This window comes from Mirounga leonina, unplaced genomic scaffold (assembly GCF_011800145.1).
Source record: "Mirounga leonina isolate KUSES-001 unplaced genomic scaffold, KU_Mleo_1.0 Mir_82, whole genome shotgun sequence".
Lineage (NCBI taxonomy): Eukaryota > Metazoa > Chordata > Mammalia > Carnivora > Phocidae > Mirounga > Mirounga leonina.
In genome coordinates, this window is record NW_023270825.1 from 31,457,516 (window position 1) to 31,470,004 (window position 12,489).

The 12,489-nt window shown below is 39.6% G+C and overlaps 1 protein-coding gene across 2 annotated transcripts in view; it reads left to right on the forward strand.

Moving 5' to 3' along the window:
* Positions 1-12,489, forward strand: part of DCAF5 (DDB1 and CUL4 associated factor 5) — a 97,496-nt gene that overhangs the window by 68,276 nt on the left and 16,731 nt on the right. For both annotated transcript variants that reach the window (XM_034992738.1, XM_034992739.1), the window contains exon 7: positions 4,059-4,125. In XM_034992738.1, the coding sequence (XP_034848629.1) occupies positions 4,059-4,125 (67 nt within the window). The remainder of the gene's footprint in view (positions 1-4,058; positions 4,126-12,489) is intronic.

Genomic DNA, 12,489 nt, shown 5'->3' on the forward strand with positions numbered 1-12,489 from the left:
TATGAATGTGACTACTCTAGATATCTCATAAGTGGAATCATACAGTATTTATCTTTTTGTGATTGGCTTATTTCACTTAGCATGTTCAAGATTCATCCATGTTGTAGCACAAGTCAGAATTCCCTTCCTTTTAAAGGCTGAATAATGTTCCATTTTATGTATATACCACATTTTTTTTTATACATTCATCTGTTGATAGACACTTGGGTTGCTTCCATCTCTTGGCTAGTGTGATAATGCTGCTATAAACAGGTGTACAAAAATCCCTTACAGATCCTCTTTTCAGTTCTTTTGCGTATTTACCTAGAAGTGGAATTGTTGGATCATGTGGTAATTTTATTTTTAATTTTTTGAGGAACTACTTGCTGGGGTTTTTTGATATAAGCCATCCTAATAAGTGTGAGATAGTATCTTATTGTAGTTTTGATATGCATTTCCCTAATGATTAGTGATGTTGAGCATCTTTTCATGTGTTAATTGGCCATTTGTGTATGACCATTACATATTTTTTTCTTTGGAGAAATGTCTATTCAAGTCCTTTGCCCATTTTTAAAATCAAGTTGTTTTTTGATGTTGTTAAGGAAACTTTTCAATTGAAGTCTTGTGGGATTAGTCTTTGGGTTTCCTTGTCTTGAGCGTATTTATGTAGTGACTTGTCAAGTAACCATGAGCCAGCAGCTTAGAGACTTTTAGCTCTGATCTGATTTCCCCCATTCCTTTTCAGAGGAAGCATAGAATCTTAGAATTAAATGAGCTTCAGAGAGTGTCTTAGTCTATTATGGCTGCTATAACAAAATAGCACAGACTGGGTGTCTTATAAATTACAATAATTTCTTTCTCACAGTTCTGGAAGCTGAAAGTCCCAAGATGAGGGTACCAGCATGGTTGGGTTCTGGTGAAGGCCGTCTTCCGGGTTGCAGACTGTGGACTTCTCTTTGTGTCCTCACAGAGCGGAAGGCACCTGGGGACCTCTGTTGGGTCTCTTATTAGTAAGAGTGCTAATTCTGTTCATGAAGGCTCTACCCTATGACCTAATCACCTCCCAAAGGCCCCACCTCCTGACACCATCACATTGGGCATTAGGATTTCGACATGTGTATTTGGTGGGGAATACAAACATTCAGACAATAATAACAGAGAGCAAGCAGATGAGAAAATTGGACCCATTTCTTTTTCCACTGTGCCCTGGGCTAAATCACCTAACCCTGTGGATAGCATTTTCTTTATCTTTAAATATGTCTTTCTTTGCCTCCTCTCTCATGTTCCTACAAGTATTTTGAAGACTGGTGAATTGATTTTTAATTATTGTAAAGTATTTGTATTAGGCATGAGGTTGTGTGTAAGTTGAACTTAACAGTTTTTGGAATTGTTCATGGTGACATTTTTAAGTAAAAAGTTTTCTCTAGAAAACTGTAGGCCCTGGTAGTCTGGATGGCTCAGTTAGTTAAGTGTCCAGCTCCTGATTTCGGCTCAAGTCATGGGCTCAGGGTTGTGAGATCGGGCCCCACGTTATGCTCCGCGCTGGGCGTGCAGCCTACTTAAGATTCTCTCTCTCTCCCTTTGCCCCTCCCTTCCTCGTCTCTCTTAAAAAAGAAGAAGAAGAAGAAAACTGTAGGCCTTTCTTTTTCTAGGGAAATAAGGAGATGACACCGAAAGGAAGTAGTGCTGACTTCAACTTAAAGTAATACACTTTTGTTAATCTTTGCAAATAAATGAGCTGTCAGGGTTGGTGACTTGTTGCTGTTAGACAATGTTAGGCAGTGCTTTTTTAAGTCCTAATTAGATCAGTCTGGCTCAGTGTTCTATTTGAGATCAAGTAGTTTGAAGCTGCCACATAAAAGGGGATTGCTTATGCCCCTAGCACTAACTCATGGCTGGACTGGCGATGGCTTCCTGTTCAAAGATGTCAGTTGACAGCAGGGACATTCAGGATGCTTACACTTGAAAAAAGATCTCTGGGGAGCCCCTAATTTTTTGTTCTGCATTAGAAGTTTTTTTTGAAAAATTGAGATAAAATATACATAACATAGCAATCACTGTGGAGACCGTATGGAGGCTCCTGGAAAAATTAAAAATAGAACTACCATATGATCTAGTAATTCCACTACTGGGTATTTGCCCAAAGAAAACGAAAATTCTAATCTGAAAAGATATGTGCACCCCTGTGTTTTTTGCAACATTATTTACTAAGGTAGCCAAGCTATGGAAGCAGCCCAAGTGTGCATCAAGAGGTGAATGGATTAAGAAGATGTGGCATATGTATGTATATATGGAATGTGAGTCAGCCATAAAAAAGCATGAGATCCCGCCATTTGCAACAATGTGGATGGACCTAGAGGGTATTATGTTCAGTGAAATAAGTCAAAGAAAGACAAATATCATATCGTTTCACTTATGTGTGTAATCTAAATACCAAAACAAACAAAACCCAGATACGGACTTATAAATACAGAGAACAAATTGGTGGTTGCCAGAGGGAAGGGTGTTGGGGAGATGGGTGAAATAGGTGAAGGGGATTAAAAGGCACAAACTTCCAGTTATAAATAAGTCACAGAGATGGCAAAGTATAGCATAGGGAATAGTCAATAATACTGTGATGGTGTATGGTGACAGATGGTAACTACACTTACCGTGGTGAGCATTGAATAATTTGTAGAAATGTCAAATCATTATGTTGTACACCTGAAACTAATGTAGCATTGTATGTCAACTATGCTTCAATAATAAAAATCTTAAATATATGTATATACACATACATACACATAACAAAACTTTCCATTATAATCATTTTTAAGTGTGCTGTTCTGTGGCATTAACTGCATTCAGATTGTTGTATAACCATCACCACCATCCATTTCCAGAACTTTTTCATCCTCCTAAACTGAAACTCCATACCCATTAAGCAGCAGCTCCCCAGTCCTTCTCCCCCTAGTCCTTGGCAAGTACCATTCTGCCTTCTGTCTCTATGAATTTGACTACCCTAGGCACCTCATATAAGTTGAACCATACAGTATTTGTCTTTTTGTATCTGGCTTATTTCACTTAGCATAATGCGTTCAGGATTCATCCATATTGTAACAAGGGTCAGAATTTCCTTTTTAAGGCTGAATAATAGTCTGTTGTATGTATATACCACCTTTTATTTATCCATTCATCCATTGATGGACATTTGCATTATACCCACATTTGGCTATTGTAAGCATTCTTTTATGAACATTGGTGTACAGATACCTCAAGTTCCTGCTTTCAGTTCTTTGACATATACCTACGAGTGGAATTGCTGGGTTATATGGTAGTTCTATGTTTAACTTTTTGAGGAACCTCCATACTGTATTCCATAGTGGTTGCACCATTATATATTCCCACCGGTGATGCACAGGGATTCAGTTTCACCACATCCTTGCCAACACTTGTTTTCTGTTTTGTTATGTTTTTGTTTTTTTGGTATTAGCCATCCCAATGACTGTGAAATGCTATCTCGTTGTGATTTTGAATTTTTTTTTTTTAAAGATTTTATTTATTTGACAGAGAGACAGTGAGAGAGGGAACACAAGCAGGGAGAGTGGGAGGGGGAGAAGCAGGCTTCCCGCAGAGCAGGGCACCTGATGCAGGGCTCGATCCCAGGACCCTGGGATCATGACCCGAGCCGAAGGCAGACGCTTAACAACTGAGCCACCCAGGCACCCCATGATTTTGATTTTCATTTCCCTAATGATTAGTGATGCTGATCATCTTTACATGTGCTTATTAGGCATTTATATATTTTCTTTGGATAAATGTCTATTCAAGTCCTTTACCCATTTTTTAATTAGGTTGTTTGGTTTTTGTTGCTGAATTTTAGCCAATGGACCTTTTAATTGGCAAATACTTTAAAGAGGGTATTTGCTGTGCATGGTGCCTTATGAATATATGCCCATTTGTCTTGTTTATTTATTTTTTTTTGTCTCGTTTATTTTTTAAAAAATCTTTATATAGATAGGTAGATAGATGTAGATATTTTATCAATCAATCAAGATATAAATAATAAATATGTATTTTTTTTTTTTTAATCCCAACAGTATATCCTTTCAGGCTCTGATGACTTTAACCTGTACATGTGGAGAATTCCTGCAGATCCAGAAGCAGGTGAGTATATCCCTAGTATGAACCTACTGCTAATGTTGGCTCTGTTGACCTTTGGCATGTTGTACCCTGAAAGGACTGATTTGTAGAAATAGAGGATGATATTTCTCTTTTAATGTAGTAAGTTTATCAGAAAAGTGACCAAGGGAAATTTAAACATAAAAATTAGAAGCCAGATTTCACTATAACCTTCATACAGACCCTTACTGACACAGTGATGCTCAGATTTCTTTCTCCTAAGAACTTTTCTTTAGACTTCATGGATCTCCATTATGCCCATTTTCCTCTCTCCTATTTCACACCTGGAATATTTTTATCTTGCTTTTCCTTTTTATCCATCTGCAGATTCTTGTTTATTTTTCTACAAAGAGTTATTAGGGTCTCTTCCTTTCCTTTGGCCTCCCTGATGATGTTAACTAAAGGGAAACTGTTGATGGACAAGTTTACTCCCTGGGGTTTGGCTGACCCCAGATATCAAAGAAATTAGGAAGAAAGAGTTCATCATATCTCTAGATGTATTCTGAAAAATGCCTGCATCTTTCCATAAATTTGGATCTAGGCCATCAGCTTTCAAACAGCATGGATCATTCTTCATTCTTGATAATAGTGTCTTCACGTGCTCAGTTGAGTCTCACACTGGTTGCTTCCTACTGGTAGAAAAATGTCTATTTTTTATTCTCAGGACAGCTCAATATACCATCTGCTCCAGGTGATACATGGCATCAAACTGGAAAATGGCCATTAGGAAAGTAATAGAGGACTGTGCCAAGTGTATTACATAAAATTCGTCTAGTGCTCAATGTTTAGGGAAGTTGTTGGCTTGCCTATTGCTGAATTAACAATATTTGTTACCAAACATCTGCCTTTCAAAACTTGTTGAAGCCCACTTTTGATGTAACTATCCTATTTCTGTGGTCTGGTTACTAAACAATTTTCAAAAGGCCTTTTTCCCCTTCTGGAATTTGGAAAGCATGAGTGAAGCAGCTTACCTGTGAAGCCCAACCAGATGGGACAGCAGCGGTCTAGCTGAACAAAAGTGGTATTTTAGCAGTAGACTATTACGTTTCCTACCCCCTAATCTTATAGATTGATTATCTGAGAATTAATCCTTGGGCTTAATTTTATCTTTTACCTGATCTTTAAAAGCTTTTAATTATTAAGTCAATTTGATTTTTAAAATAGAAAGTGGATAACCTCCTTCTCCTGGGGCTGTTCTCTGGAATCTTTTTCACGTTTGTATAGAGAATAGGGAAGAATCAGCAATAGTATTACAGATTTTTTTCCTCTCCCAGCTTATTTTTGTACTGGTTTAAGGTATGGCCCACAGTGGGCTGACTTTTTAAGTATAGATGACTATGCAGTCTTTGGGTTGGCAGGGACCTCATAGCTGATTTAGGATTCCAATATTAAAACTGGGAAATGGACACCCAGACTTTCCAAGGGTTTTCTAGGCACAGCTGCTTTAAAGGAACTCCAGTTCTAGATTCTCAAATTCTGTATGTATTCTTTCATAAAATCAGTGTTCCTAAGAGAGTACCCATTCTCCTTTTCCACTTCCCCTTTACCTTTCTTCCACTTTAGAAAAAACAAAAAACAAAAAAACCCCGGAAAACCAAAAATACTCCACAAATTTCTGACCATTTGAACCCTAGCACATGGTGCATTGCTGTGAGGTATAAAAACCTCCAAGGTGCAAAAAAACTGAGGGGGGTGTGGAATAGGTAATGTGGAAATATTATTTCAAGGAGGAAAAAAGAACGATGTAAAATTTCTATTAAAAAAGGACTTGTAGGACTTCAGATCCCCCAGAGGATGCAGTGGGTGGCTCACACTGCAATAACTACAATGTGGTTACATCACAAAAACCATAAAGGTGTCAGAGAGGTGTGGTAACAAAGTGTGCTAGAAGAACTCAAGTTCTGAAGAAGGAAGAGCCCCTCTAGCCCACTCGGAGGTGCGGACCATCGTCTCTTCTAGGGGCTTCTGCATGGAGGCTGCAGATTGGGCTGCATCTGGGGTCAGAAGAAATCAGAATTTGCAATGGCCACATGGGTTGATAGGACAGAGTAGAATCTAGAGGTGCCCCAACCACATGGCCAATCTTCCCTGTAGGACATTTGCTAAGTGCTGGGGTTGTCCTGGGAGCTATGGGATTGGGCTGGAGAGGCAGAATGCAGGTCCCACGTTAACACAGTGTTTTGGAGACAAAGTCCCCCTCCCCCCCAGTGCGAGGGGTCTGCTCCATGGAGCTTTTGCCAGATTTTGAACCTGCTCAGGGGAAGGAGAATAAAGAACTAAGCTTAAAATCTCCAAGGGACAGAACATTCAGAGCAGAGGACAACAGAGACTTGTCAGACTCTCCACTAAAAGCCCAAGAGGTGGGACACCTGACTGGCTCAGTCTGTAGAGCACGCAACTCTTGATCTTAGGGTTGTGAGTTCGAGCCCCACATTGGGCATAGGGATTGATTAAAAAAAAAAAAGCCTAAGAGGCTTACAGTCGAGGATGGGGCTGGACCAGGAAGGCTGAGTGAACTATCCTGTAATTTCCTGGTGCTTAGGACACAGACTCCAGTTAGAGAAAGGCACCTGCAACAAGCACCCTCCAGGTCTGGACTTTGAGACATCTGAAACCAGAAGTAGACGCATTCCTACTAAAGAAGCAACCCAGCGCTGACCTAGTTCCTTCTGATTAAATTGAGAATGGTCAACCCCTTACTTTATTTTCTCAAGAGTAGAATGGGTAAATGCCATATGGAGGAAATCAGCTTTAGTCTCTGTGTTAGTCTGCTAGGGCTGCGATAACAAAATCCCACAAAATGGGTGACTTAAACAACAAAATTGTATCTTCTCACAGTTCTGGAGCTTAGAAGTACAAGAACAAGGTGCTGGCAAGTTTGATTCTCCTGAGGCCTCTCTTGGCTTGCAAATGACCACCTTTTCCCTGTGTGCTCACATGACCTTTTCTCTGTGCACACACATCACTGGTGTCCCTTCTTCTTATGAGGACACCAGTCTCATTGGATTATAACTTCATTTAACAGAGAATGGAAAGAGCAGAACAGTGTAAGAGACAAGTAGAGCGCAGGTGATCTAGCATATATGAAATTGAAGTCCCAGGAGGATAAGAAAGAGAAAATAAAACAGAAGCAATATATGAAGAGACAATAACTAAAAGAATTTCCTAAAACAAATGAACTAGACTAATTCTCAGATTTAAGAAACTGTAACCACAAACAGGATAAATATAATACACTTAGGCACATCATACGTCAAACTATTAGAGGCAAAAGATAATGAGAAAAAGCCCAAAAGCAGCCTGAGAAAATACACAAATCATCTATAATGAGCAACAATAAGATGGCCAAATTATGGAAGCCAGAATATAATAGAATGATATCTTTAAGGTGCTTAGAGAATTAAAACCGGCCAACCTAGAATTCTATATCCAGGGAAAATACCTACCAAAAATGTAGGTTTAATAAAGACACTTTTAAAAAAGAAATTATAGAATTCTAATGCAATCACTCAGCAGCCCTCAATGAATTAATACATCTAAATATTGAGTAGTGACAGGTGCCAACATCTTAAAAAGAAAGGCAATTAAACATTATGTGCCTCCTGATAAAAAGAACACAATACTACTGATAGGCTTGCCAAACAACTCTGAATAAAACCTCAGGATCCATCTTTCAGTTTGCAGGAAGCACAGAGGACAGAGGAGTATATTGTACTACATTGCGAGCATACAGTCCACGAAATCCAGACTTCAGAAACGATAGGTCAAAGGGCCCATTTTCTCCAATAAGTACATTCTAATGAAAAAAGGAAAGGATGGACAGGAGGAAGCCTATTGTTTAAGAAATGTAAAAGACATATTAAATAAAACAAAAACCAGGCAAAACTATTTAGGAATGTACACTTGGATAAATAAAATTATTAAAAATGCAGAGAGGTGATTACTATAGAGATCAGGATAATAGTTGATTTTAGGGGAGGAAAAGGATTGTAATTGGAATGATGCACATGGGGCATGAAAATGGCCAGAAAAAAATTCCATTTTTTGACTTGGATGTTGGTTTTAAGGGGTGTTTACCTTAAAAAACTTTATTAAGCTCCACTTTTTGTGCTGTTTTCTGTATCTTTTTAAAATTTCTCAATGAAGAAAAAAATTAGTAAATAATTATGGGTCAAAGAATAAATCACAATAGAAATACAATTTTCTCAACTAAATAAGATGAAAACATGACATCCTGGCATTCATCCCATGGATGCTACATGGGTATTTGGCTATAAAATTTTCTCTTCACATACCCACCCCCACAATAATTTTTTTCTTGAGTTATAACTTACATATATTAAAGTACACTTTTATTGAGGAATAACTTAAACCTATGCCAGGATGTGCTTGTTGCTCCAGGATAACTCCAGTGATTAGAAAGTTCTTCCATAAGTCTTACTCTGTTTCCTGGTAGTTGAGTGCTGGCTTACTGAGAATGTCCCCTTCTAGATCCTCTCCAGAGATAGCATCCTCCTCCCCAACATTCAGTTTAGCAATTCCTCAAAGAAATGGTGTTAGTTTCTTTGCTGAACTGATTTCTGTCCTCCGGATTTGTTCTACCTTTGTTTAAGGATTAACTAAATAAGCTCATCGGATGTAGCTTGGCTAGACCAGAGAAAATCTTGGCTTCTTGATATTAAGTGTGCTACAGGGTGTTTCAGGAGGTACACTCAGGATCACAAAAGCTGTCTTTGGAGGCCACAGAACCCATGATCTGCTCATACTTGGAGTTGACTAGGAGCCCCCATGGTTTCCACGTGGGCTGTGGTTGGTCCTAGATCCCCATCTTTTACTTGATGCTTGGGTTTCTTTGTACACAAGACAAGAACAGGACCTTATGATTATCTTTCTTGTTGGATTCCCTAACTGGTAATTGAGGGGTTTGTTTTCTCTATATTACCCTTCAACATTACATCATCAGCCTATCACAATAAGTCTGTCTCTTTGATCGTCATCTTGTTCTGCATGTAACCAGCACCTTTTTGGATTATTTTCCATAAACCTTGGTTCATTTGGGGAATTCAGCCTTCCAGCCACTCTTCTGACAACCCACCCACATTCTTTTCTTTCCCCTTGTTCATATATCTTTCCTTTTTCTCTTTGTTCTTTTTATTCTTTTTTTATAACTTTCACTATTTTTATAATTAAGTACTTCCTGTTACCAAAATAATACAGGTACATAATTTTTAAATCAAATTAATATATTACAAAACTTATTTTTTAAAAATGCAACAGTTCCTTTCTCTTCCTGTAATTTAGGCTATCTTTGAATTTTCAGTTTTGGACATCGTCTGTTGACTTTCTTGAAATCAGCTGCCTTTCCAGAATGGGAATGTTTGATCTAGTATCTGGAGGGTATTTGCCTGGCAGTTGAGCCATAATTCTAAGAGCCGAATAGAGGTGTGAATTTCACAGATCCGTGCACAGATTTTTGTTTAATCCCACCCTCCACTGCACCTGGTGTCTCTAGGCCAAAACCTCTTTAGGTCAACTTCAGCTGGCAACCCCTAGGTCTCTGCCTGTGTGGGGAATGGGCAGCTTCGTGGCCATATGTGCTCAGAGGAGGAGCACAATGGCGTAACTGCTCTTTATACAGGCTTTTCACTCCTCCTGGTTTTGGCCCTACCCTTAAACCTGGCTTCAGGGATATTTAGCACCTCTCATCTTTATATGTAACCTCTCTATATTTAAGTGTTGGCTATTAATTCATAATTTTAAAACTAAAAATCAGCAATGTTCGGCAAGCCAAACATATGAGGACTAGATGCGGCCCTTGGGTTCTAGCTTTGAATGCTTAGATGATGAAAACTCTGTGGGGAAATTCCTACTCTAATCTACCGCCTCTTTGATTTAAACAAAATATGGGACAAGGCTGAGCTCGCTCTCTCAATGCATGCCTGTGTGCCAGTTGCACAGAGATACTAAGGCAGGCTAACATGGGGAAGCTGCCTTGCTGTTCTATGCCTTCATGGTCCGACGGGCCATCAGCATTTATTGCATACCTGCTGTGTGCTTCACAGTGCATACGAAATGCTGAAGAGAACTACATGGGGAGCAGTCCTGAACGTGAGCCAAAAGCAAGGACAGCCTTTTCTCCTCCACTCTCCTGTTCAAAAAGACCGAAAGTCACAGGGGAACTCCAGTTCCAAACTCCAAATGAATACATTTCATCGTATAAACAGTATGGACTTAGCAAATCAGTTAAGTAATTTGCGTAGGGCTTTACAGTAGGCTGAGGAAATCATTTTGAGATGTGAGACCTAATAACCACCATAAAACTCGCTAGATTGGGCAAGATTAGGCTTAGTTTTTTAGTTGATGTCAAATAATAACTCATTTTCTAAAAACCTCTCTAAAAATTTAAGGAATAGGAGTGCCTGGGTGGCTCAGTTGTTAAGCATCTGCCTTCGGCTCAGGTCATGATCCCTGGGTCCTGGGATCGAGCCTCACATCAGGCTCCCTGCTCAGCAAGAAGCCTGCTTCTCCTTCTGCTCCCCCTGCTTGTGTTCCCTCTCTCACTGTCTCTCTCTGTCAAATAAATAAAATAAAAATTAAAGGAATAGAACTGGGAATTTTGCTGTGGCAAAGTAAAAGCCCATCAGAATGTTTTACACCTCTGAAGTATGTAGGAAGAGCATCTGTTTTAATGCGGTGATTCTGAAGATAAAATAAACAGGCCAGCAGTTATGTATAGAGCCAGTGTGGTATATTGGAAAGAGCATTAGGCTTAAAATCATACCTGGATTCAAGTCCAGTGCTGCCACTGACTACCTGATTGAGTGATTCTAGGCAGGTTATGTAACAGCAGTTGTCTGAGCTTTAGTTTCTTCTGTAAAAATCCTCCCCCTCCCAATGCGCCTCATATCGTGAAATGACTAAACAGTCTCGGAAGCTTTCTGAAAAATGTGTGTTTTCAAATGTAAGACACTGTTACTGCTATGTATAGTAAGATCAGCATCCACAGATCCATAATTTGCAAAGCATTTGCTCCCTCGTAACTTAGGTATGGAAGTAATGAATTTGGCAACATGTGGTGGAGGTGGGTGTCTCTGGAAAATCTTCATATTATCTTCTCCTTCCCTTTCCCCTAATTCTTGTTGGAAAGGACTTTAGGGTTTTTACAGATAAGACTTGCTTCCCTTGAGATATACTTCTATGCTAAGACCTTACTATTTATGGAAGGAAACATAACTAATAGAGTTGGGAGGCCTGCATTTATTTTTATTTTTATTTTTTTTAAAGATTTTATTTTTATTTATTTGAGAGAGAGAATGAGATAGAGAGAGAGAGAGCATGAGAGGGGGAGGGTCAGAGGGAGAAGCAGACTCCCTGCCGAGCAGGGAGCCCGATGCGGGACTCGATCCCGGGACTCCAGGATCATGACCTGAGCCGAAGGCAGCCACTTAACCGACTGAGCCACCCAGGCGCCCCGGGAGGCCTGCATTTAAACTCCTGATCCATTTGTCTTCTAGTTTCGGCTTTGGAAAAATTTAATCTTGCCAAACTTATTTCTTCATCTGTAAAACAAGAACATTAGCAATATAAACAATACAACCATAGTAATAATATCTACCTTCTTAGGGATATTGTTGAGGGTATTCAGGAGCTACTCTACAATGATTGTTATTCCGCATGAAGAAAGCTTTCTCCCTTTTAACTTTTCTTGGAAAAACTTACAGTCCAAGGCATTGTCTTCCTCTGGTGCCCTCAGGAATGGCTGGTTGAGTTGTTGTTAACATCAAGGCTGCTCTTGATTCATCAGTAGTTAAAGAGGGGGAACGCTCTGTGACAGATGTTTCCCTGAATAGAGGGGGAAACACACACTTCCACTGCCCAGTGCCCCGCAACCGCCCCCACTGCCAGCAGGCCAAGGGAGTAGGCTGGAGACGGCGATAAATGCGTGTTCACGGGCCTGCATGTGTGTGTGTGTGCTCTGTCTCTCCTCTTTCTAGACATGCCTTCACTCTCAGTGGGTTAGGCCTAGGCATCTCCTTTTTACCTCCCTTGTGACTGGAAGAACAACTGTTTCTAATGGGTCACAAGTAGTTGGTTGTAAACACATGTGAGGTACAGATGATGAAAGAAGAACTAGTGGAATTGATTTTTTTGTGCAATTAAGCATTGCTGTCTATGGAGTTCTTTGAGCTTTACTGACAGCATTGGCTGTCCCCGTCTGACTTTTTTTTTTTTTTTTCCTAACTCTTAGGTGGTTATGTGATCCCCAGGAAGCAGCCACTGCTCTTTGTATTGTCACTACCCTGATTTAATTTTTTTTAAGATTATTTATTTATTTGACAGACAGAGAGA